Below are 25,781 nucleotides of genomic sequence, written 5' to 3'. Positions count from 1 at the left end.
TTACTCTGTCGGGTAGCCTAATCTACATGCCTCTGGCGACAGAGGCATGTAGTCTAGACGTACCCTTGTTATGCAGGTTAGTCTATAATCTCAAACATGATTTAGGGTGAGGTGTTAAATAGCTGTTTTGTAAATTGACAGAATGATTATCTAATGCACTGGAGTACAGATGTAAAGAAATATCAAAAGTGGTATTAACACATGTTATAGCTGATTTGGTAAAAAAAAAAAAAGTCTAGCAGCACCTTCAAGACTAACTAAACAGGTAAACGGTATCATGAGCTTTCATGGGCACAACCCACGCTTTTTCATCTGTTTTGTTAGTCTGTAACTGGAAAAACTTAGAAAACAATGAATAGTCTAGCAGCACCTTCAAGACTAACAAAACATGTAGATGGTATCATGAGCTTTAATGGGTACAACCCACTTCTTCAGATGAAAAAGTGTGGGTTGTGCCCATGAAAGCTCATGATACCATTTACCTGTTTAGTTAGTCTTGAAGGTGCTGCTAGACTATTCATTGTTTTCTAAGTTTTTCCAGTTACAGACTAAGTTGGCCTCCTCTCTAAAGTATCTTTAAAGTTATGCACACTAGTTACACGGCAGTGTTGTCACTTACATAAAATCATCTTATGGACAGAGAATTGGCATGGACACACACATAGGTGATTAATAGGGTTCCATTAGTAAGGGAAACTTGCTTCAGCACAGTAAAGTCAATGCACTTGCTTTTGCCAGTCTGCAATATTGAAAGCAAAAGAAGTCATGTTGTAAGTAGCTGGCTTGGGTGAATGCTGTTCCTGTGGAGGAGCATGCTAGTTTTGTTCTGCTTCCCTATCCGCAGGCAGGTAGAACAGAGCTCCCTCCTTCTAAGATTTCAGATCTTTGGACCTAAAACTTTTGTAAACTAAACCAAACCTAATAGTTGAATTTCTTGTTTAACATGCTCTGATTGGCTACCACACTTCTTAGCTAGCTTTTGGGGCTAAGCCCCATGATTCCTGGATTTTTCTTTCTTCAATACATGCCTGGTTGTGCTCCTCCTTGATCCCAACATGACAATTAAATAAGCTGAAGTGTCCTGCTCCTCCTGCAGTTTTTTCTGGTAGTGAGCTCAGATGACAGGGCCAGTAGAAAGACCTCACAAATGTGCATTCTCCCTTTGTTTCTGTCTTTCTAACAAGCACCTATATATACACACACCTCTGAAGGAATGTTGTGGGCTTCTTTTCCCTGAACCACAATAATCCACTTGTACCAGCTCAGGAGGGCTGTGGCAAAAATCCATTTTTTTCCCAATGGAGGGCAAGAGGAAGCTACTTAACCTGATTCCTCCAAAGGAAAAGCATTAGGGCCAAGATGTTTCTGCCAATTTCCCTTCGTTGTCAAGAGACCATATCAAATGTGCCCTAATTTAGGGGATTTGCTTGCAAATTCTCTACCCTCAGTGAATTTCCCTGCCCAAATGATCTGTGGCATGGGGAGGAGGGGGAATGTTGGATCCCTCAGCCAGTTCCAATCTTCTTGCACTGCCTTCAAACAGCTGACAGCAATTCCCATCAGTAATTGCCTGGAACATTCTATCCATTGTGGGCTTTATGGAAGGAAGCTGCATCAGGCAAGTATCAGCAGCTCTTCCCCAAAGACTTGCTGGTAAGTATCTTGACTGGAGTTGGGCTGGAATTTTCTGACTGAACATTTTTCTGTAATAAAATGCCAAATAGCTGCAAGCAAAATGTTTCTTGGAAATATGTCGATTCCAATTACATTTTTGTTTAGAAGCAAACCCCTCATGTTGTATTCTGACCATTTCTGAACCATCTGATTTTCTGTTTTGAAAGAATGTTTTGTTTCAACTTTTAAGTTTTATTGTGTATATAAAATATCATATACAATTAAAAGATCAAAATCAGAACAAAACATATTTAATTCGACCCAAATTTACTTACCCCCAGAATTTTGTTTTAATGTAATTTTGATTCTTTTATTGTTGTGTTTTGCTCAATTTCTGAACAGATTTTTGTGTGTGGGGGAGGAAGGGTTGCAGGATTTCTCATGAAACAGAAAATCTAGTTCTGCCATCTCTAGTCTTAGAAAGAGGATCAAAGAAGTAATAAAATGTGATGGTATAAAATGCATCTTTATAGTGAGGCAAGCATTTGTTCATTGGGTTATACAGCTAGGATCTTTTGGCAGTGGTCTCTGGTGTATAATTGGCAATGGACACTGCAGTATAATTTGGGTTTTATATTATGTCTTATGATGGTCTTGTACAGGTTGAGGTTCTCTAGTCCAGCACTCTTTGGTCCGGTAACATCCATGGTCTGGCATGAATTTAGTTACCCAGATGTCCACTTATCATGGGTATGACCAAGTTCCCTGCAGTCTCATAAAGTTTGTCACTGTCATTATTGCTACTGCTGTTGTGCTTGTTATTCATCAGTCTCTTTGCCAGCTGCTGGCTGGACAAGCTGGGTATTGTGCTAAACCTATTGAGAGATTTAGTTTATCACATTACTTGGTTTGGTTTTTTTTCATAGAATGTTGGGCTCTGCTCAGCTGTAGTGCCAGCTCTGACTTTTGAGCTCCAGAAAAAACATTCCTGATGATTAGCTTTCTTAGTGTTTTTCCAATGATGGTAATGCCATTGAGCCATTATGGATATGCCTACCTGCAAAAAACTCCAAACCAAACCCACATACTGAGACAGGAAGTCTCAGAGTCCAGATAACTGACTCTGGCTCATGGGGCTTGTGCCACTTGGCTAAAAATAACAAGTGAGACATTCCTGCTTGGGCTGGGTCCCAGACCAAGCCTGCTTCCTGGGGTTTCAGAGACCAGGTTCCAGCTCAGGTAGGCGCCACACTTTCTTTTGCCTGTTCTAAGTGTGTAATCTTGTCCCAAAAGTTTCATTTTACATATTTGACAAGGTGGTGAGAAACAATTAAAACACACTTTAAAAGACACTGTAACAGAGTGGTCTGTCCTCCCTTTAAGGGCCTGGGGCCAGTTAGCCCTGGTCAATTATCAGACTCAGCTGGGAAGTAAGTGATCATAAGAACTTGCAAATAGCTTAGCTGATGGAAGGTTGCAGAGAGGGAGAGAGACCTTTTGTGTGTGTGCACACGTGGGTGCAGGAAAGACAGTCTTCTGCAGAAGAAAGACTTCATGTGGTAAGCCTGTGCACAGTAACTGGAGCCCAGAACTAAGGGCTACCGATTAAATTGGTGGGACTGATATTCCCCCAGGGGTTAAGGAAGCAAGCACCTTACAGAGACACACCATGGCTACTTAAAGTCTTATGTATCTGGGCAAACTCACATACCTCACTATAAAAGAGAGAGGAAAAAAAAGGCCTGGAACAGGAGGTTTTATCAAAAGCAGAAAGGCTCAGGAATGTCAAAAGCAGGTATGAAGGATGCAGATTTTATTCAGTAATTTCTACTGCCATTAAGAAAAAGGGGCCATTATTTTTACTTTCTACTTGTAGGAATGAGATCAGAGCTGAGTAACATACCAATTTAGCAGCTAGCATTGCATGGAAGACAGCAAAGTGGAAAATAAATTGCTCGGGTTTACACGCGTTTTCTATTCTCGGGAAGATTTATTAGTATTCTAGATGACTATTGGACAAATTCATAGGGTTGTATGTGGTTTGACAGTGCAACATTTTTGCAATCTGTATAAGCAATTCACTGTGGATCACAAAGGGCAATGAAATGCTTTGTGTGGTTCTCTTTTTTTCAAAGTGTAGCTTTATCTGTTGAAATGTCTTGCCTAGTTAAAGCAGTGTTAATACTGTGCAAAATGCACAATCCTTTTAAGTATTGTCATTTTCCTTTGGAGACTCCTATACATCCATAGGCTATAGGCTGCTTAATACATCTTTGCAAGATAAGCTAAAACTGTTCATCTCTTGTCTAGCATTCATTTTGTTATTGCAGACAACTTGTGATGACAAGTGGGTTTTATAAAAGCAGTAAGTCATGACAAAATCTTACATCAAACAATGCATTCTTGAGGTATCCCTGTACCCCTCAAATAGACAAACATGTTAACTTATTTGATGTATGCTGCCTGTTGCAAAATATCTAAATGTTGCACTAATATAATGGAAGAAATTAAAATAAATTGAAAAGAAAATCTCACCTAAGGACTCAGCCCCAATGGTATCAATCTAACCTACCACAAGGATAAACCTAACTGCTATCATTAAAGTCTTCAGCAACCACTCATTGCTACCAAAAGAGGATCAATTCTTCACTAGTATAAAGAATGGAAAAGAGAAATAATAGACAGTTAACTCTTGAGGTGATATATATATATATATATATGAGAGAAACTCTATAGGTTTACAGAGATGTGTCCAGATAGGTCTGCTTGGACTCTAGAGAACTCACGTTTCTGAGAATACAATCCACTGACAGTTCTCCTAACTGCTTAATCTCCCCCCCACCCCCCCCGAGCAGTATTTTAAAAAATTATTAGGATTAGGCAGGGGTTACCCACCATTTCATTGGTGAGGAGCCCTGAATTATATTACTGTTTCAATTCAGTGCAGGGGGACGGGGAGCAAAGCAGAGCAAAGCCGCGGAGCCTGGGGTTCTTAAGTTGAATCTGTATGTAAGTCAGAACTGGCGTCCAGATTCAGCCGCTGTTGAAACTGATCAGTTTCAGCAGCGGCTGAATCTGGACGCTAGTTCTGACTTACATACAGATTCAACTTAAGAACAAATCTACAGTCCCTATCTTGTACGTAACCCGGGGACTGCCTGTAACTGGAAAACTGATCTGAAACTAGAATAACTCTTTTCTCTTGCTCTCATTTCCTTTTGGGAGTTCAAAATTGCCCATTAGGCTGGTTAGTGTGTGCAAGTTAGCTTGACTAACAAGACCTCTTAAATAATGACCCATTATTTAATGTATTTTTAATTGCAATCCATTGATAAAAGTGTTTTTCTCTTTGCAGGAGAATCCAGAAGGAACAAATTACCAGTGGCAGATAGTTGATCTTTTAACCTTACATATCACATGAAACTGCCAGCAAGGTTTATGCTTCATAAACCTGGAATACCCTTAAGGGTCTCTTTTTTTAATTATATCTATATAATTAACATATTGTGGTGTTTTTATATATGTATATAATTTAAAAAACCACAACACCCACACAGACAGAAGTTCAATATATGGAAATTGTTTGTAAGATCTAATTAAACTAAAGATGAAAATGTGTAAAATGCATGTAAAAGGATAATTCTTTAGGTTAAAAGTTATTTATAGATTTAGATAGTATGAAATGATCCTTTTAATCTGTATTCTGCATATCCCATATTTAGTTTTTTTCAGTAGGATTCTTTGGTAATAATTTAAAAAGCAAGACAGCTTTACACATGCCATTTTGAATATACTTCTTCAGTGTGGGGAAACAATAACAAGTATGACCTCAATTAAATTAATTAATATTTCATTTGGATCTAATTACAAAAAAAAAGAAAATTAGACTAGGGGAGGCCAAATATGAATCAACTTGACCAACAGGGCAGATAAGTGCCCTGTTGTTTTACAATGACTTGTTTTATACTTTTTTTTTTAAACAAATCAATCTGTTTTGATTTCATCAAATTAAAATCTTATTGAAATAGGTACTTTTTTTTACAAGAGACCTTAGAATTTGTTTTTTGGTTTAAGATTACATGAAATAGCTCTGACTCTAAATACAAAGCAGTAAAATATACTGTATGTGGAGTTTATGCTGATAAGATTTATGGACCCTTTCCTGGAAATATGACTCTATTCTTATCCACCTTTCACTGAAGTTGTGCAATTTTGTAGGTTCTTTAAGTGTTGTTTATTATTATGCATTTCTGTTGAACCTTAAATGTACAGTGCTTTGACATTGTATAAAATAAGATATGACCTTGCCCTGACAAAATTTCAGTTTGGTACAGATAAATCAAAGCATAACACTTAAGTTCAAGGATGAGATAGTGTTAAGAGATGTCATGGTGTTTGTCATATATTCTTCAGAAGAACAATGTCTTATTTTCAGAGCCCAATGCTGCTCAATTGAATTCACCCCAGAAAGAAGAAAATTCCTTTCTTTACATGCCAAGTTTTAGGCCAGGATTTTTTGAAAGTGACATGATTTTGATTGCTTTTGAGTATTTGGGTTCTCAAGTGGATGACACACTTCTGGAGTCTGATTTTTCAGAAACTGTGCTGACAGCTTTTGAAAATCAAGCACTTCTACGGCATTTCATGTTGGACACCCAAAATTGCTAGTCATTTTTGAAGATCATGGATGAAGCTTCAAGAATTCAGGTCCCCAAAGTTCACAAAATTGGCTTTAAAATGAGACTTAAAAAAATAATTGTAGATTGTTCTGATTTTCCTATTGGATTTTGGGCCTTCCTACCATTTTGGTGAAATGTAAGCCAAAATGTTGTCATAATGTCATGGACTTTGCATTTGAGTCTAAGAAAAATTGCCACCTATTACAAAGGCTTATGATAAAATTGTGAGCTTTGGTATTACTGTTTTTTAAATAGACATAGAGGAAGGAGAGGTGAGAAGACAGAGCGATCAAAGTTGAGGTAACCAGGTTACCAGTGTAGGATAATCAAGAAGTGGTCAAGCGTTTTAGCAGTGAGGACAATGAGGGATAGGCTGGGATTTGGTGATCGTATGTATAGAAGAATAGTAATGAAAAACGTGGATATAAAGTTGGAATGTTGTGTATGTATATATATTTTTTTCAAGAGGAGCCCAACATGACCCCAAAGTTGTGAGCCTGGCAAATGAGGAAGTATTGATGGCACTGCAGAAATAAGATAGAGAAAGAATAGCAGGAAGGATAAGTAGATCCATTTTGGACATATTAACTTATGGTCTGCTTCCATCTCAAAATTATCTTGCAAGGATTGTCTGTCTTTTTCAGAAATATTGTGCTGTTTGAAGATAGCTATGAAAAATAGACTTAGCTTACAGGATGCTGGCCACAACTTTGCAATCAGTGCAAACCAAGAGTAATGCTGATAAGCAGACATGACATAGACATAACTGATAACCTCCAAGAACAGATGACAAAAGGAGTGAATTGCAGATAAGAGGAGTGTATTAAGGAAAGCAAGTGGTCAAACCACATCTTATGCTGCTGCTGGACGTGGAAGGCTGTCCTTCTTGCTAAGAGTGTCAGCCATGAAGCTGTCAATAGATGTGCTCTTTCCCTACAAGTAGGTAGTGAGAAAAAGTTGTGTGTGTGTGTGTGTGTGTAAGATAGTGATAGAAATGTAGCCGTGTTAGTCTGGGGTAGCTGAAGCAAAATGCAGGACAATGTAGCACTTTAAAGACTAACCAGATGGTTTATTAGATGATGAGCTTTCGTGGGCCAGGCCCACTTCCTCAGATCAAATAGTGGAAGAAAATAGTCACAGCCATATATACCAAAGGATACAATTTAAAAAAATGAACACATATGAAAAGGACAAATCAGAACAGAGGCCTGTGACTCTGTTTCCTTTTGCTGAAAAGCAAACATGAGTGAAAGAGCATAGTTTTGTTTTAAAACGTTTCTTAATCTCTTTATTTGTAGCTTCTCAGAATACCAATTTAATTTTTACCTACTACAGTAGTCTTGTGAAGCCATTAGGGCTAGCCTTGTGGCTGGTAAGGACCCAGGCTGCAGGAGTTGGAGTAGGTGATGACTTGGACCCGATTTCACTTCCTGCCCTCCTGCAGGAACAGACTAGACTTTGGGCTGCTTTCTCCTTCTAAATCTCTGGTCAGAAAGGGGAAATCAAGCAGTTCTGTGAGTTGAAAAAATGTGAGGTAGGCCAACTGTTTGAATCTCCGTCTATCTCAGATGTATGAAGAACCTTCCATTTCTACCATCAGCAGTATGTTTAGGAGGAATCCCAGTGAACTCTTCATATGGATGTATAATTCATAATGTTTCTTTAAAATAATTTTTATTACAGGAGCATTGAGAAATCCCAGATGTGATCAGGGCCTCATGTACAGTACTGTGACAAGAATCACAATCTTTATCCAAATCTAAATAGACAAGACCAAGGATAGGAGAAATAAAGTACAGTGTAGTGTGTATACTTTTTAAAATTACTTGGACACATTCAGGCAAGGACATGTGTAGGGACAGAGAATACTTTCCATGAGATCGAGTCAATAACCTGGACAATGAAGGCATTAAACAGTGTTAATGCTATAGACCTCTTTTTGTCAGTAGTTTGTCACAATGGTTTCTGTGTTTTGGGTGGAGGAAGCAGGTACTGCGGTTGCATTCAGAAGATCTGAATAGTTGTAACTATTAATGTTTCCTTTTACTGCTTTTGGCAATGTATGAAACCATTAAGTTATATAAATCCTGCAGTTTCTGACAGAGGGAGAGCAGTGACTCATTTAATCTGATAGGTTTTTGTTTTTTTTAAACTTGTGGTGATCAGAAAGCTGGGAGGGAGTCAAAAAAATTTCAAAAGAAATCACATGTATACTGGAGACATTGCACAATATTTGCAATGATAAACTTAATATATTCTCTGAGGGAAATGATTCTATGATTGATGGTTGCTTGTAAAAGTGGGAGATAAGCAGGATCACAATAATATTTTATATTGCAATTTGTAGCGCTTAAGCTTACAGAAAAAAACTACTGTGACAGAAGCACAAATAATGAGGTCTTTTCAAAACAACCTCTGCAAAGGTGATAGTGTTAACACTTTTACCGTTGTTTGCTTATGCAAGTACAGTTTTCTATTCCAAACAAAAGCTGCTGAAATGAAATTGCTGGAATCATGCATCAGCTGTATGAATAATCATCCTCAATACATAGAAGCCTTAGAAAATATCTAGTTAAAAAATGTTTATTTTCTGGCAGTTAGTGTTGACTGATTTTAATTATATCCTGTGTAAGATTATGATTTGCATGTTTATCATACCCTATCCTGAAATTTAGAACCATGGGAAATACTTATGAATGGAAGTAAAGCTTTTCATTTCCACTGTGTCCGTAGTAAGTCCTTTGCATGAGAACCTCTCAGCTATGACCTTGTTGTTCTGATAATCCTAAAATTCCAGAAACCAAACCCCTGTTGAACTCAATAGAAGATGTATGATGGCTTGCTTAAAACCTCTAACAATCAGGCCTCCTAGATTTAGGTGGCAAAGCTTTAAGGCATCCACGTTTAAAACTGCTTGACATTTAATGTTATGTATAATAAAGAATATGTAGCGTTGAAATATCATTCTAGGTTTTTTTCCTCCCCCAGTCTTATGGCACATGGTACAGAACATGCCACAGTGAGACAGTTATGATTCAGGTATGTCTATATCCCAGCTTCCCTGCTGAAAATGGGAGAATATCTACATGGGAGGCGAGAAGCTATATTTGAGAGGAGTTCCCTCAAATTCAAGAGCAGGAAGAAAGACAGCTACTGCTAATATGGAAAAAGCATGTAAAGCAGGCTCTAGGAAGGCTGCTGGTGCTGCTAGGATATAGCTGCTTCCCCCTCCCCCCCCCCCCCATAGGGATTTTTGTAGATGGTGTGCAGTTTTACTTTGCTTGTTTTGTGTTATGAATCTTGCTTGAGTAAGCAGCCCAAAGAACCTAAAGCCTTTATGAAGAGACTTCGCTATCGAAGATAAATAACCAGGCCTCTTTTCCAAAACAGATTATTTTTCCTGTTCCAGAAAAGGTCTTGTGTTTGTGAAAAGGGGCTTGGAACTGGGCTCAAAGCGTTCCCCTAGAGGTAGCTCCCGCTCAGTCTGATCTGTTCATCATCTGACTTTTTGCTGAAGGGGGTTAGCATCTACTAAGTTAAATAGATGTTAATCTTTTGTGCCTTCAGTGGACTAGGGCGTAGCATTTGCAAGCTGGAACTCATGATTTTGAGGGTGACTGATCTTCATCTATGTCATTCTCTCCAAATACAGCAGAAATTGACAATGGGCCTAGCTTTCTTCCCAGTTACTTAACCTTGTTCCATCTTAATGAGTCTGTGTTGTTGCCACTCACAACTCCATTTCACTTGTGCAGGGGGCAGCTTCTTGTGTTTAATAGCAAATGAGCGCAAAGGGGATAAGCCAGTCCAAAGCTTTCTCTTCCAGCATTCCGAAAGATAAGTTGTCTAATTGGTAACCTTTCCTTGGGTGTAGAAGCTTGTTAGACTAACTAAAAGCAGTAAAGATTGTACTGGGTAGGATTTGAGCATGTTGACAAGGATGTTGTCAGTTTTGGGGATAGAGAGTGGTGAAGCCTGTGTAGATTTCTGCTGAGCTTCTACCTGATTGTCATACATTCATTCTTGTTCACTACAGCTTGTCCTGCCTACTCTAGGTGACATATCTTTAAGTAGAAGAGAATTTCAGTTTAAGGTAAATCTATATCCTATATTTGCATGACTTGCTACACAAGTCTAACAGAATGGTGCTTTTATTGTGGGTGGGGAATAGGAGACTGCACCCTGAAAGAAAATGACTTATCGTTATTAATTTGTCTTGTCATCTCTTTTCTTGTATACTTGTCTCCACTCTTCTTCCTGGTGGGCAGTGTTGTATACAATATACAAACTAAAGTGCATTTTTTTTTTTGTAAGGTGAGGAAGAGAAGAAGGCTGAGAGAGAAAAATTATTGTTGAGCAATATCATTGTGGAAAGACTAAACCCCCAAAGATAATATAAAATATTATTCCTGATGGATGACCTTGGGCAGCAAAATACCACAAAGAACAAAGATGCAAAATGCCACGTGAACTCTAATAGTGCATTTCTCCATAATGTCCTGGTAAATCACTGAGGATACATCTACACTGCAACACTATTTTGGGATACCAGAGTATCCCGAAATACCTATCTCGCATCTTCACAGCAAGCCCGTTATTTCAGGCTTGCTATTCCGATGTCCCTGTAAACGTCATTCCACAAGGAGTAAGGACTAAACGCTTAATTTCAAAATTTGGCACCGTGTAGTCAGCCCCAAATGATGACATAAGCTATTTTGAAATAGCATTGAAATAAGATATGTAATTTGCATAGCTCAAATTGCGTTTCTTATTTCGAGTTACGGTGCAGTGTAGATGCACCCTAAGGGCTCAGATTGCAGTGGGATGCTGGTGTTAGTGCACAGCATTCTGTTGCATGCCTCTCAAGTGTCTTGAAAGGTATGCCAGGAGGGATGCCACCTGTCATGAAATGTTCAGAGTCGTTCATATTTGTATAAGCAGTTACTATGCTACCTTGTTCTCTCACACGAGACAGTTGCAACCAGTATGTTAGCTTATTTTTGTGTTATTACAGATCACTTAGATCTATTATTAAATAATATTCATATTATATCCATCAGTATAAAGTTAGCTAAGTAGTATGCTTTTATTAATAAAATATGTAGAAATAATTGTTATTTTGACACAACTGAATGTAAACACGCAAATCTATATAAACATTAGAGCGTGCCTCTTCCTAGTGTAAGCAGGGTCAGGGTAAACTCTATCCTGACATCTAGTGGCGAACTGTGGCAAGTGGTGCAAAGAGACTTCAGGGGCTGAGCCCAATTTGCATAGACACACCCACCCTGTCTAGTATGTGCCACAGCAGCCCAAATCGTCACTTTGGCCACTGTGGGAGCCCCAGTCTCTCTGTTATTGAGGCAGAGGGGATAAAAGTGTTGTTACCCTGATTATGCGAATCAAGGACAATGGAATGGTGGAACTGTTTATGACAGAGGGATTCGCCATAAACTAAGTAGCACTCGCTAGACAAGGGGCATGGGTTCCAAACCCAGTCAAATTGAGAGAGGTTGGGGACAGGTCTTGGTACCTGGTGGTGGGGTCCTGTTTGAGGATCTAAACAACACTGATTGCACTCCCTCCTCTCTCCACTGTGGAATATCAGAGTTAATTTAGATTCCGTTAGGAGTTTAGTTGTGAGCTGTGGAGCTAACTTTGCTGTGGGCCAGCGCTAAGGCTCCTCTGTTATGAGCTGAAATCACTCTGTGCTGTGGACGAGAGCTGAAATCACTGTTGCTGAGGGGAGCCTGGCGCTGTGCTGCGGACGAGAGCTGAAATCACTGTTCCTGAGGGGAGCCTGGCGCTGTGCTGCGGACAAGAGCTGAAATCACTGTTGCTGAGGGAGAGCCTGGCAAGAGCTGAAGTCAATGTTGTTGAAGGGAGCCTGGCGCTGTGCTGCTAGCAGAGCAGTTTGCAAGGGGCAACCAGCAAGCGCAGGCGGACAGTAGATGCAGCTGGCGGGGTGACCTAAGGGCAGACAGCGGAGCAGCTGATGGCGGTCTGCGGCTGGTAGGAGCAGCAGCCGGCGGAGCAGCGGCAGGAGCAACCAGCTGGCAGCCCGCAGCGTGGACCGAGACGGTTGGCGGATTTGCGGAGCCGGACAGTGGAGGCAGCTCACCTGACGACAAGTGGAGTGTGGCGGAGTGACTCACGTTGACGGCGGCGGCACGGAGAGGCGGAGCCACCTCCGGGCCACGTAAGGTGCATCGATCCCCACCCCTCCAGGTTGGGATGGTGAAACCCTGCCGGGTGGACTTTTGAACCCTGGGACGGCACTGACCCAGGGCTGAGACTCTTGGGGTGTTGGACTTTTGGGACGTTGGGGAGAATTGTGGCTGGGGGGAGGGCCTTTGCTCATTGTTTGGTCGGTAAATCCGGGTTGTGGTGTTTCCCCAATTTAATGCAGATGTCGGTAAATCCGGGTTGTGGTGTTTCCCCAATTTAATGCAGATGTCGGTTACCTCATGTTATTAAAGGTTTGCTACTATACTGAGGCTCTGTGCTTGCGAGAGGGGAAGATTTGCCTCTTTTGAGGCACCCAGAGGTGTATGTAAGATTTCCCAGGTCCTGGATGGGGGCTCAAGCCGGTGTTGTATTACCTCGTTGGGAGGAGACCCCTAGATACTGAACCCGGCCATTGCTGCTGCTATTTACTCGGCCTGGCAGAAGGGTTACACTAGGATACACTGATTTAACAGTATTCAGTGGATGTTTTGATGCTAGATCCCATTTCATATACTGGAGAGAGAGATTGGCACACAATCCTCCATAAGAGCCATGGTCCTCTAAAATATGCTGGATTTGCTAATTTTCAGGGCATGCTGCAGGGGGCATGTGATTTTTTGCCTGGCCTTTGAGGTAAGTTTGTAGAGATATTTATTCTTGGCACTTAAGGTGGGCAACATATGTGCTGGAGCCACCCCGGACCTCCACTTCTCCCCCCAGGCCTCACCCATGCCCCACTCCTTCCCCAGAGGCCCTGCTCCTGCCCTGCCTCTTCCCCCTGAGGCTCTGCACCCATTTGCTTCTCTTCCTCCCTCTCCCACCTCAGCATGGGTTGGGTGGGGACTTGCATAGCTGAGAATGGGAGCTGCAGCTGCCTGATATAGGTAGGAGGGTGGCTTTGGCTGAGTAGGGGCTGGCACCCGTGAAGACCCAACACCACCTCTGCTCACAGTGTCTGGACTTTGTGTGCCTGGCCGGTAGATCTGCCTGAACATCATCAGTTTCCCTTTTTGATTGGACTTTGCAGTTGAAAACCAGATGCCTGGCAGTCCTCTCAGGAGTTGCTGCTTGATAGGAGGAGTGAACAGCTTGAAATTTGTATTTGAATAACTGACTGGGCACTTAGAGCCTGTTTATTGCACTACATCAAAGGAAAATATGTAAAAATGACTTAGAGCTAGAGTTGGCATTTGAATACTTGATGCCACTAATAAACACTCCTTTACCCTTTCTGCTTCTTGCTGCTGCCTTCTAGATATGTAGCATTTATTCTATGTGAGGAACTAGATTTACTGACAGCCTGGTTTCTATGTCCACTTTTCCCAAATGGCAGCGTACTCTCACATTCTACTCACTCCCACCCCCATTAGACATAAACCACCTCTATTGAACCATACCCAAATACCTAGTCCATTATCATAGATGTGGAATAATCATTAGAATGTGATGAATGACATATTTTGATGGCTAGCAGAATATTGGCAAATAATGGTTTTAGTCCAGAGCCCCCAAATACATCGCAGTTTCAGTATTTTGAGTATTTTCAGTATTCATTCCCAGTTTCAGTATTTTGTTCTCAGGGAAGAAGTTATTTACTGTGGTCTATACACTTAAATTAAAATGTCTGATAATTACCACACAAATGAGGATAACTCTGGAGTTTTAGGCTCGAATGTATATAATTACTTGTCGTCTTAGCACTAATTAAAAACTGGTCATTTGAGCTATGGTAGCTAAAATCCTATTAGAATACGGGATTTTGTTTTATTTGCTGTTTATTATCTGCCATGGCTTGCACAAAGAAGTATTCCAGAATACGGGGGAAATGAATAAAGTTAATATGAAAAGAGACTAATTCTCTTACATGAAATTTTAGTATAACTATATCAAAATGGAAGTTGAATTACTGCACTATGATGTTTTGTTAAGTACTATGAAAGCTAAATTTTAATATGTTTATTTCCTGCAGGTTGACTTAATTGCTCAACCTAGGAGAGCAATTTTTTTTCTAATTGCAGAAACAATGGGTATTCAATGTCCAATTTAGATGGTTCGTGTTTATAATAATATAAGCTTCATGATAAATTTGGTTGAAAGTAACCTGTGATGAATTTGACTCTTTGCATACATTTATTCCTGAATTTTGATTTAAAGTGTTAAGAAATTTAATTTTCGTATTGTAAAATGGGTAAAGAAAATATTATTCATTTTGATTACCTTTGTGGAACTATTTTCTGAGTTTACAGTAACAGTAGTGAAATCCCACATCATATGTTGCTGTACAGGATTGTAAGTAAATTTCCAGTACTTGGAATAAAATTGGGGACCAGCTTTAAATAATCTATGTGGTATCCAGTAAAACCTATTAAGGATTTTATTCTTGAGCAAGATGTTGTATAGTTCGTATTCTTAAAAGCTAACAGCCATGCTTCAGTCAAGATACTTTCCCCAATCTCATGTAGCCACGCTCCTAATCTGGGGCTATCAGATAAAAGGCACACTTAGGGTACATCTAGACTATGGGTTTTTTCCGGGGTATCGGATGTATCCCGGAAAAACTTCACCGTGTCCAGGGAATGCCATTTGCTCTTCCATTTTTTTTTTTTGCAGAAGAGCAAATGCACTCTTTCGGGGAGCCCTGTATACCACATTTTATGAGGAATAAAAAGAGAAGGCCTCCAAAAGAGGAGGCTTTTCTGCCATTTGGCCCCTGTCTAGACAGGACCAAATGGAGGAAAAGATTCTTCTGAAAAAAGGGCTATCGTGCAGACCAAGCCTTAGTTAGCAGCCAGGTTCTCTCTTCTGGAGATATTTATGCAAGTTCAAATTCCAAATTTATTTGCTCTGATTCCTACATTGTATTTATTGAGAATCATTCCTAAGTAATGGTTCTGAAATATTAAGAATAATTGACTTCTGATTGCCTGTACTGATGCTGAGGCATCAGGGGGAGAGAGGCGGATTCTATTATCAAATGAGGGTGCAGCCAGAACCAGTTCTGGGGCTGGGCAAGTCAGTCTGTGATGCTGTGCCTCCTTTTGTCCTCACTCTGATTGGTCAGCAATTTTGCTTTACTGATTGGCTGGGGCAACAGGGTCAACCATTTGAGGTGGAAGGCACCAAAAATACGTTTTTGCAGAGCCCTGCAAATCTGTGGATATCCACTATATGTCCTTTCACCACATTCCTTGATCCAAAACTCATGAACTTTCCTGTATTCAAAATGGCTGCCATTTCTCAGTATTTTCATGGAGCAGAACCCAAACTAATCTCAGCCAAGGTGGTCACCATTCCTTATAGTCTTTGCATGTGGAAGTGAGACTGCTCTTCATAAAGATGGAACAATCTCTCACTGTTGTCACTTGGTTTGAATGTAGGCTGCCGGCAGGGAAAATAGCCATCTTCTGGACACTGTGCTTAGTAGGCTGCATAGAATGGGGCATGTGGGATGCAGGAAACCAGTGATGGGTTAGAGGAACAGAAAAGGGATTTCAGAGAGAAAATGTAAGGGGTATCTCAGAGGGAAAGTGAGGGAGAATGTGAAGAGCACTGAATGAAGCCATTGAGCTGGAGACAGAAGACTGTGGAAAAGCACAGAGGGAAGTGGAGTGTAAATTGGGAAGTAGACTGACCCAGCAGAGGCAGGAGCTGGAGTGTGATTAAAAATGGGGATGGATGGTGAGAGAGAGTTACGCTACTCCCATGCATTTAAGTTTGAGTTTTGACCCTGAAATCATCACGAGGGTGGCCCTTCATGCATTCACAGAATAATGGACTTTCTGGTACTTTCAGGAAAATGTTAGGCCTGCCCCCTCCATCATGACCTTCCATGCATGGTGTATATAAAGTCAGACCACATAGATGATTCATTTTAACCCTTCAATGGTATTTGAACCAAAACTTGATTTGCTGTGTGGCAGAGTGGGGGAAGAGAGGGGCCAGAAGAGAAGCATGGAGTACGTCAGGGCTTTAGCAGGGGTGAGTTGGAGCAGGGGAAGGGCTTTTGGGGGTTGGATTACCAGCAATTAGAAAGCTGGCAATTCTGAGGTTAGCAATACTAGACAACACTTTTAGACATAGGAGGAGTTACATCAGATTAACCTAAAATATTCATCGGTTCCAATATTCTGTTTTCGGCCAGCACTAGGTCCGTTAGAGGAATATGTAAGAACACTACAGGAGGCACATGTAGGATAATTCTCCCCTCCCCCCCCAAATTAGATCTTATCTTGATCTGTTGTAGTGACTCTGAAGTAGGAGGTTAAGTAGTCAGTTCTTCCACAAATATTTTGTCATCATTAGTTAGGACAACTCTGGATATTCTTGATGTCTGTGTAAATATCTAATCTCTTCTTGAATTCTGTCAAGTTTTTGGCCTCAACAATTTTTTCTGGTAGTCTGTTCCACAATTTGTTTCCCATCATGCAAAAATATAATCCTCCCTGTTTTTTGTTTTGAATTTCCCACCTTTTAATTTAATTGGATGTTCTATTCTTCAGATGTTGAGAGGCAAGGAGAACAGAAGCTTCTGTACTACAGTCTTTGTGCCATTCGTTATTTCATATCAACTGTTACATCAATGAAACATCAAAGTCAGCTAAGTGTAGCAGGCTTGTGTACATAACTAAACTATTAAAATGAAGTAGGTTATGTGTGCAAGCATTACAAAGGCCACCGGGCCTCTGCACCAAAACATAACATTGCTACTAATAAATAAGGTTTCCAAAAGAAGAGAAATGCAATCCAAGTAGTACTAATAAATGGTAACGCTTAGCATAATGTTGATTAGGAACAATTCAAAGGGTGTGTGATTTCTTTATTCTTTGATCAGTTAGAATCATGCATAATGTAAAAGTACAACCACCAACAGTGAGCTTATAAAAGCTGATTTAAACTTGTATTTATGGATGTGAAAAACTGATATTTGAATCAGTCCCTGATGAGATTCCACTTAGCTGTAACAGCATCCTGTGAGTGTTCCAGTTTTCCCTTTGCATCTGGTCCTTATTTATGCTAAGGGCTCATTTAAATTCCTAATGTGGATTTGTTGTTTAAATACATTACTGTAGGTGAAAAGTTGTTATTTTTACCATATGTATATGTACTGATGTGGATATCTGTGTATATATTTTTCCTGCTTTCAGTTAAAGGAATGTTTAGTGCTTTGAAAATCGCCCTTTAAGTCATGTACGACTAGAGCTGGGCATATAAGCTAATGCCACGACAGACTTGGTTAAGTATGAGGCACCCTGCTAAAGGCATTTGTTGGTTATTTTTCAGCAGCAGAAACAAAATACAGACTGAAAACAGAGAGAGTTCTTTGAGTAGATACAGATGTGTACTCCACTTAGGTGTGCATGTATGCCAAGTGCATTGGAGCCCGACAAATTTGCCTATCAGTACTATAGAGGTGTGGTGCTCATGCCTCATGACTGTAGTCCCTCCCCTGCCTACCCGTGGCTGGAGTCAAAGTTCTGTGTGGTCTTATCCTCATAACCTCACATCTAGTTTGTTTTTTCCTTGTTGTATATAGTTAGTAGAGTAGCATTAATTGTAGTAGTTTGCTTCTCTTGGCGATGTCCTCCCTGTGCTTAAACGTTGTCCTTCATGTGGGACAGCGATCACCAGCAGTGACCTCCTCACCCAGGGCTTGCTCTGTCTCAGCAAGGCCCACATCAGAGTGTTGTGCGATCTGCTGTTTGGTTAAGAAATCGACTTGGATGACTCTGGACAAGAACTTGCTTGAACAGGCCATGCAGCCTGCTCGGGAATTGATGCCCTCGTCAAGTTGGAGATCACCCTACAGGCTCTGAGAGCTTTACTGTTCCAGAGCAGGAGCCTCTACAAAGTACTGGAGAAGCCTGTCTACTGTGCTAAGAAAAAAAGATCACATAAGACTGTGAAGGGATCATGCCAGGTTTTGGGGTAACTTGCCTCCCCAGGAAATGTGTGGCTGGGTGTTGAGGAGGGAAATGCTGGTCCTGACTATTGCTATGTCGGCAGTATACCAGACAGCCACCAATCTCTTCCGTCTTTGGGTCCCAGCCTCTCCTTTTGTCCAGTATATTGTCAAGATTGTAATTTCTAAAGCTTTGTTGATTTGATCAAGCCTCTGAACCCTTGGATCTGTCGGCCCTGAACCCTGATGTTCCCCTTCAACAGGTTGTGGAAGCAGGGCTAGTAAAAGGATTAGTATGGGAACCGTGTTACTGGGAATCTCCCTGGCATTGCTGCTGTGGGAGCTTTCACTACCGTCGACGTCGGTACCGTTAAACAGTCCACCACTGCTGTTTGCTTCGGTACCAACACAACTCCTGTCACTGGCATGCTTGTATGGCAATATACTACTTACCTCATTCTGGAGCCATGATAAGAGGGGAGGAGGGCAAAATAAATTTTCCATGGTTAGGGAGGAGATATCAAAGCCTTCATTCCTGCCTTTTCCACCCAAGGTTCCACCCCTTCTGGGGACCTGGGTCCAGCCTCCCCCACCTTTCACAGGACACAGGTGAAATTTGTCAGCCATCCTGGATTATGATAGTTAGTTTTAGGAAAACCCCTTAATTATTAACAGCTTTGTTCCTTCCGGCACGTCCTTTGGGTTATTTCTGATGGTCTTTAGCATACATGACTGGTGTAATTTTAGTATTTGCAATTTAAAATTTGGTGTGTTTGTTCAGAAATTGTGGGTAGTCCACTGTCTTGGGATAAATATGAGCAAGTCAGCTGATAGCCATGTCAGGCCCCTGAGTAAGTTGTGGGGGAAGGGCAAGTGCTGCGTTTCCGGGAAGGTCAGAGCGTTGGGCAGAAATCATGGCTGGACCAGCCATCCCTCAGCGCTTCTCAGACCATGGTGCACTGCCCCTGCTCCCTCCAGTCCTTCAAGCTTCCCATCTGGTGGTGATTTAAAAGGCCCAGCGAACCCAGAACCCCGGGCTTTGCACATACCTTATTAACAATTAAGTGCAAGTAAGTACCATGAGTTTTGTTACCTTATGTTAGATAACCACAGATTTGTTGTTAAGGCTCTTAAATATTTCTCCAATAAATTTGTGGCCTTCCTTTTAATAATATGCTGCATATGCTGCATATCTTATCATTACATTCTTTTCACAGGCTGGCATCTGCTGTAGTATTTGTTTTGTTAATTGTAAAGGTTAAGGGTTTTGTGAGCAGGATTTGTTAAATTTTTGTTTTGCATTTCACTAAATTTCATCCTTGAAATAGGGCTCTCAATGATTTGGGGTTTTTCTTGTCTTTGTAAATAAAAGCTTGTCTTTCCATGATACGAATTAGGTAATCTACATCTGTCCTGATGAAGCAGCAGCAACAATATAATTCATGTTTAAAGTCCTAATTATGTGTTTTCACATGCTTTAGTAGTAACTGAATTCATCTGCCGATAGCAACAGTGTATGCTTCAGGGCAATAGATTTTCCACTTTCTTTCTTAATGAAGTAGAATTTCTTCCTGCAAGATCAACTTTTTTCTCAGATCAAATTTGGGTAGTTTTAGTGGAATGTAAACCAGCTGTTTAAGGAGAATTACTGGGACTGGTTGACCTGATTGAAAAAATATAAAGAAGACTTGACTGAGGTATCCCAAATTATGAAGGCTATAATAACATAATTAGTGCCTTTTTAAACGTAGACCCCATAATAAAAGACAGACAATTTATTAGATGAAATTAATGGTTGGTGATTTTAGATCCAATACGAGTAAATAATATTTTGTACATTTTCTAATTAACATGTGAAATTTACTGCAGCAAGAGGTGAGGGTAAAATGTGGCAGAATTCTAAAAAAGGTCTGGATAATTTTGGTCAGGAATAACTGAATTAAATTAAAACAAAGGAGATCTATGTATTCCCCGCCCTGGAGTTGATGATACTGTTCATTTCACAAGCATGCTAAGGTAATTCATCACCTTGGTACCTGGATGCACTTTACATGGTTTAAAATGGAAAGTTTTCCTTTCACTCAGCTAAATTTTTGAAGGGTGGGTTCTGCTTTCCATCTCTCATCCTCCATTTTAGGGATTTTTGTGTCTTTCCCTGACTGGAAAATTTATTTCCCCTCCCCCCATTACATCTCCAGTTTGTGTTCCTTCATGTCTTCTGTTACATGAGGTAAAAAAGTCTCTCTGTATCCCATTGGCTCCACCTCCTGCAGCTCTCCTGTCTTCCTTCCTTCTCCTGATCTGATCAGTTGTAGAGTGGTGGCAAGAGAAGCATGGCTTTCTACCCAGTTTCCCTGTGTCACGTGCACAGAGAGTTCTGTTGCACCTGAGGCTTCTAGTATCCCCACAGTAGTGTAAGGCATTCAAAGAGGATGAACACAGGGTCTTGGTTTCAGCCAGTGAGAATTGTATTTGAAAAGACTTGGAAGCTACTCCATTTCTCCAGCATTCTACCTCAGTGTGCTGAATAGGAACAGTGTCTAAATCACGGGCTTATCATGGCAGGATCTACCTATACAAAGAGAGGAAGATGCAAGGTTGTGTAACCGTGGAACCCATTGAAAAGCCTAGAAATAGGCCTGGCTCTTCTTTCTAGTTTGTAGGTTTACCATTTCTGCTTTGGTCATTGTGAAATCCTTCAGTCATGTGTCTTAAAGTGTAAGAATGTGACTATATTCACAAATATTTCCTCCTCAAATGTTGCATCATAATCATATTTGAACTCAGTGCATTAGTGCTTTTCAGTTCTTACATTCACCTAGCCCATCTCCTGTTCTGTTGTTCTAACAATTGAACTGATTGGAGGTGAATGTTGACTAATAGGGAGTTTTACTTGATTGCAGAAGGCAGCATAGTGGAATTATTCCATTGTAAGATTGAGGGGCAATTCATTTTGTTCGGTGCCTTCCTTGCCCTGAAAGGTTTAATAGCTAAGTTAATTTCCTAGTGGGATATGTGTCGATTGAAGGAAGCACCTTAATCATTTATTGAAGTAAAATTAATGTGTTTAAAATATCAAGGAGAGATTGATTTGAAGCTGATACTTTGGGAGGAGTAAAGTTCCATATAAAACTCCTGGAGATCTTTTTAATTCCAGCCAAAGCAATAGGTATTGTTCCCCTTCCAACTATAATTTTAAGGAAAACTCTACAGGCTCTTAATATATGGATAGGAGTTTCTAGCCTTTTAGAACATGACCATAAGCCCACTATATTCACTCGTTTATTTATTGGAACTTCTCTGGCATGCATCCCCAAAGCTAATGGGTCTCATATTTACCATAGAAATAAGAGAGAGAGAAAGATACATGCTTGATCTTCTAGTCGATCTACCTGCCAGTTCAGGAAATGGATTTATGGCACACTTACTTATAACAAGTCACTTCAATTTAACAATCCCCTGAGCCATATGTACCGCAGTTTAGTTACAGAACTGTGAGATAATTATAGCTGTTTTCCAACGGCGAATAGAATTCTCTGTGTACCACATGGTGTATCTATTTCTCCCCCTCCCTTTCCACTTAGGAAGCATGGCCTTATGGGTCTGGCTTTGTATGTGCCACCTGCCACTCTTCAAACAGGACTGCATTAAGCACAACTAGGAATCTTTTAGTTTGCATCTGCAACAGCCACATGGGGGAATTGCAGCGAAGTTTGAGTTTTGAATTTGAGTTTTGAGGCTTTGAGTTTGAACTGTGGGGCAGAATGTAGATAAATTAGGTGTGATGTGATACTACCTGGACAGGAATATCAGGCTGGATTTTGAGTATCTTAATGCTTCTTTCTGGTTTTTGCTAGTTATAAATTAAAAATAATAAAACTAATAAAAATTAATGTAGATACTTTAGTTTGTGAGAACTATATATAGTATGTTCCACATGAGGAGAAGTGAGAAATAAGTATTTTGAGGAACAGAATAAACTATCTTGATGGTAGAGACCTGAGACATCAATGTCTAGTGATGATTATTTTCCAAGTCAGAAATTTTGGCGTAGTGGATCATAGTCAAGCCTAGAAAACAGTGCTTAATTCCAGACACATTTTTTAAAATTAAAAAAAAAATCAAATTGTTTTGAAATTGCCAGATGGAAACTGTTTAAAGATATTTACCAAGACTTAAAAAGAATATCAGTGTAACAAGGTGAGTGGAGCAAAATGTGAAATTTCAAGGAAATCAGAGTACGCATTATTGGCTGCTTAGTGAAGAGTTAGAACTGAGAGATGGATTATGTTGTAATGGTAGTGTTGTAAAATGTAGCAGTTTATTGGTTTGATATATTGGTTCATTGGAAAGAAAACATGTTGGTTGTCTGCTTATTAAGCATCATGATTAGCAAAGATTAGTACAAGTTGAACTTTTCTCATATGGCACTCTCTGGTCTGGCAACAATCGTGGCCCAGCATGATTTTAGTTATCCAGATATCCACTTATTATGGGTGTAGCCAAGTTTCCCACAGCACCATAAAGTTTGGTTACAGCCACCAGTCCTGGCTCTGTGTTAGCTCTAATTTACCCCCTAAATGTTTACCCCACCCAGTAAGCAGTGGACATGTTGGTAATGCTGCTAGACAATATTCGCCTCCCATGGTCCAGCAAATTCTCTGGTTCAGCATTAGTCAGATTCTGAAGGTGCAAGACTAGAGAGGGTCCATGTGTAGTGTTAGGATAAAGGGAACATAGGATACACAGTAACATTATTTCAAAATAACTAGCATTTTGAAATAACATAGTGTCTACCCCGAGGGCAGTTATTTTGACATAATGTCAAAATACTGTCAAGCTGGAAGACTTCTTACTCTGACTCCTGTAACCCTCATTTTATGAGGAATACAGGAAGTCGGAGGAAAAGTTCTCTATTATAGTCTTTGTCTCTGTAGGCACGTTGTTAAACTTACTACATTCAAAAGATGACCATAGGGAAGCCAATGTGCTATCCATGGGTGCGTTTCCACACTCAAGTGCCATAAGCAGTTTGTCAACCTAAGGATAATTTACACAGTCAATATATGGACTACATACAAACAGCATGAAAACTGTCCCCCATGAAGTTGACAATACAGTTTCAGCATGAGAATTATTGGAAAACCCCATGGACGGAATATCTGCAGGTAGGAAAGATGAGAAACAGCCTGGTAGAGAGAAACATTGTCCAACACTATCTGAAATGGTGTGATTTCATCTAGGCTATTGTCACTTCCCTCTCTTATGTATTCAAAAGAATCTATAAGAGTTCATAGCAGTTTGATTGCTTGTAATTTCCCTTATATTTAAAGTTTCTGAAAATGTCTTTAGGTTTTCAGGGCATGTGAGAAAAGTCTAATGGAGTCCCAACATGGAACTTAGAGCCTATAGGCACCAATTGGTGGATACTGAACTTTTGGCTTGTTGCATGAGGAAAACAGTGTCTGGGTTTTCCTCTTTTTTGAGCAAATTTGGAAGTAGTTCTTCAAGAGATGTTCCTTGTATGTATTCTATGCGTGTGCACCAAAAGCCTCAGTCTGGAACTTTTTAGTAACCAGTGTCAATTGGTTTGCACACACACAGTAGATCACATTATGTGCCAAACCAAAGGTAAAAAGGACAGTGCAAGCCAACAACTTTTCAGTTTCTTCTTACAGCCTCATGGCCCGAATCCTCTGTCTGGTTTATTTGCCTCTATTTTTAATACCTGCAAATAGAATTAATTAAGACTTGTTAGTCTTTTTCATAGTTTAGACAGTGTTTGTAGTGTTTTTATGTTACTGTAGCAAGATTAATACAGGTTGAACCTCTCTAGTCTGGCACCCTCAGGACCGAACCAGAGAATTTGCCAAACCAATATTGTAGTCAATATTGTGGTGAGTGGGTCTCTCTATTTTTATTTCACCGAGGCAAATAAATGGAACAATGCTTGCAATGCTGCTTCATAATGTATGACTGCATGGATATGCTTGTATAAAGCCTACACCTAGCCAAGGCTAATCCACTCTCTTCATAACAAAATGTTAGTGTTTTCAATTTTATTATATTGGCACAAGGAAATAAGAAGAAAAAGCATAAAAAACATGCTGACACTTAGCAGATTACCAGCACTTCCCCTGCTTGTTGGTCTCTCAGAAAACATTTTGCTATGGCTGATTATTTTTTGCATTGAGGAGCAACTGCGGTAATGTGAAGGCTCATAGCACAACACGGGTCGGATTCCAGTAACATCAGTCATCAGTTTTGGTTATTCAGTTTATATAAAAACATTCAGTACATATTTCACCCCAAACTATTCTTCATGTGTTTATGGTTAGTCACTGCAAGAAAAACACTTCAATCTACTATTAAATTCCTTTCACTCTATTTCAAATTGGATTACAATGCAAAGCAGAACCTTAGCCATTTTACTTATTCTGTTTGGAAGGTGTTTATCTAGCATAGTGTAAACACTAGGCCCTGCCAAATGGATGGTTGTGTTCTTGTCTGTATTTTGTTTCCACAGCTGTCAATTGTGATGATTGTTGTCTTGTCTGTGTATGAGGCTTCCATAGTATTTTGTGTGGCTTGGCTCTTATTTTTATATCAGATTTCAGCTAGTCCTTCTTTACAGTTATTAAGCTTCAAGAATGTAATGTACGCCATTCTTTGGGTGGTTTTCTTGAGTAAAAACATATTGTGAATGAAGCTGGTAATGAAGTGAAAGTGACACATGGAAAATTTGCGTCAGTTATTGTTTCGTGCACAGTATGATACAGGCAATCCTTTTGTCAGTCACAACTCTGCCTGAAAAAAACGTATTTAATCTATTGCAGTGTTCAAAAAAAGAATTTTTTTGTCACCTCAAACTACAGAATCCCCTTAAGAAGCTTGAAATCCCAGGTAACACAAATTTTATATGGAAAGATAGAAAACATATGTTAAAATCTGTTCTGTGTCATCCTAGACAACTTGTGAGGATTGGATTTGCTTGATGTTAATTCACCGGCTTTTGTATGTGTGGAAAAAACACAGGCTATCGAGCCATGCCCCCTGAGTCCAGCTGGAGAATACTCTTTTAAATGCATGATACTTACAAGACATTCCAATAGCTATTAAACTTAAACCAGAACAAATTAAAGCCCTCCTGATCTGTAGTTCTTTCTCCATAATTAATGTAAATCTTTTTTTACCAGATTTCTGGACTACTCAGGGTTTTGTTTGAAGATGATCTCTCTTTTTCAAGGAGATGACTTGGAATTTTAGGGCACTTTTTACAAACAGTAATAAGGTATAGAGAACACCTGTTCCAATTGTTAGAGCGGAGGCTCTTCTCGTGTACCCACCTATAAGTACGCTGA

General features: G+C 40.0%; 1 protein-coding gene across 6 annotated transcripts in view; it reads left to right on the top strand.

Moving 5' to 3' along the window:
* Window positions 1–25,781, top strand: part of MACROD2 (mono-ADP ribosylhydrolase 2) — a 1,386,515-nt gene that overhangs the window by 263,957 nt on the left and 1,096,777 nt on the right. The window contains exon 1 of one of the 6 annotated variants that reach the window (XM_075925643.2): window positions 1,381–1,653. The exons of the other annotated variants lie outside the window; for them this stretch is intronic. Coding sequence (XP_075781758.2) covers window positions 1,599–1,653 — 55 coding nt within the window. The 5' untranslated portion in view covers window positions 1,381–1,598. Of the gene's footprint in view, window positions 1–1,380; window positions 1,654–25,781 lie in introns of those variants that run through there. 6 annotated transcript variants of the gene reach the window in all.

The sequence above is a fragment of the Pelodiscus sinensis genome, chromosome 3 (assembly GCF_052426305.1).
Source record: "Pelodiscus sinensis isolate ZL-2025 chromosome 3, ASM5242630v1, whole genome shotgun sequence".
Classification (NCBI taxonomy): Eukaryota; Metazoa; Chordata; order Testudines; family Trionychidae; genus Pelodiscus; species Pelodiscus sinensis.
Note: the sequence above shows the minus strand (reverse complement) of the source record. Positions and strands in the feature narration are given on the sequence as shown.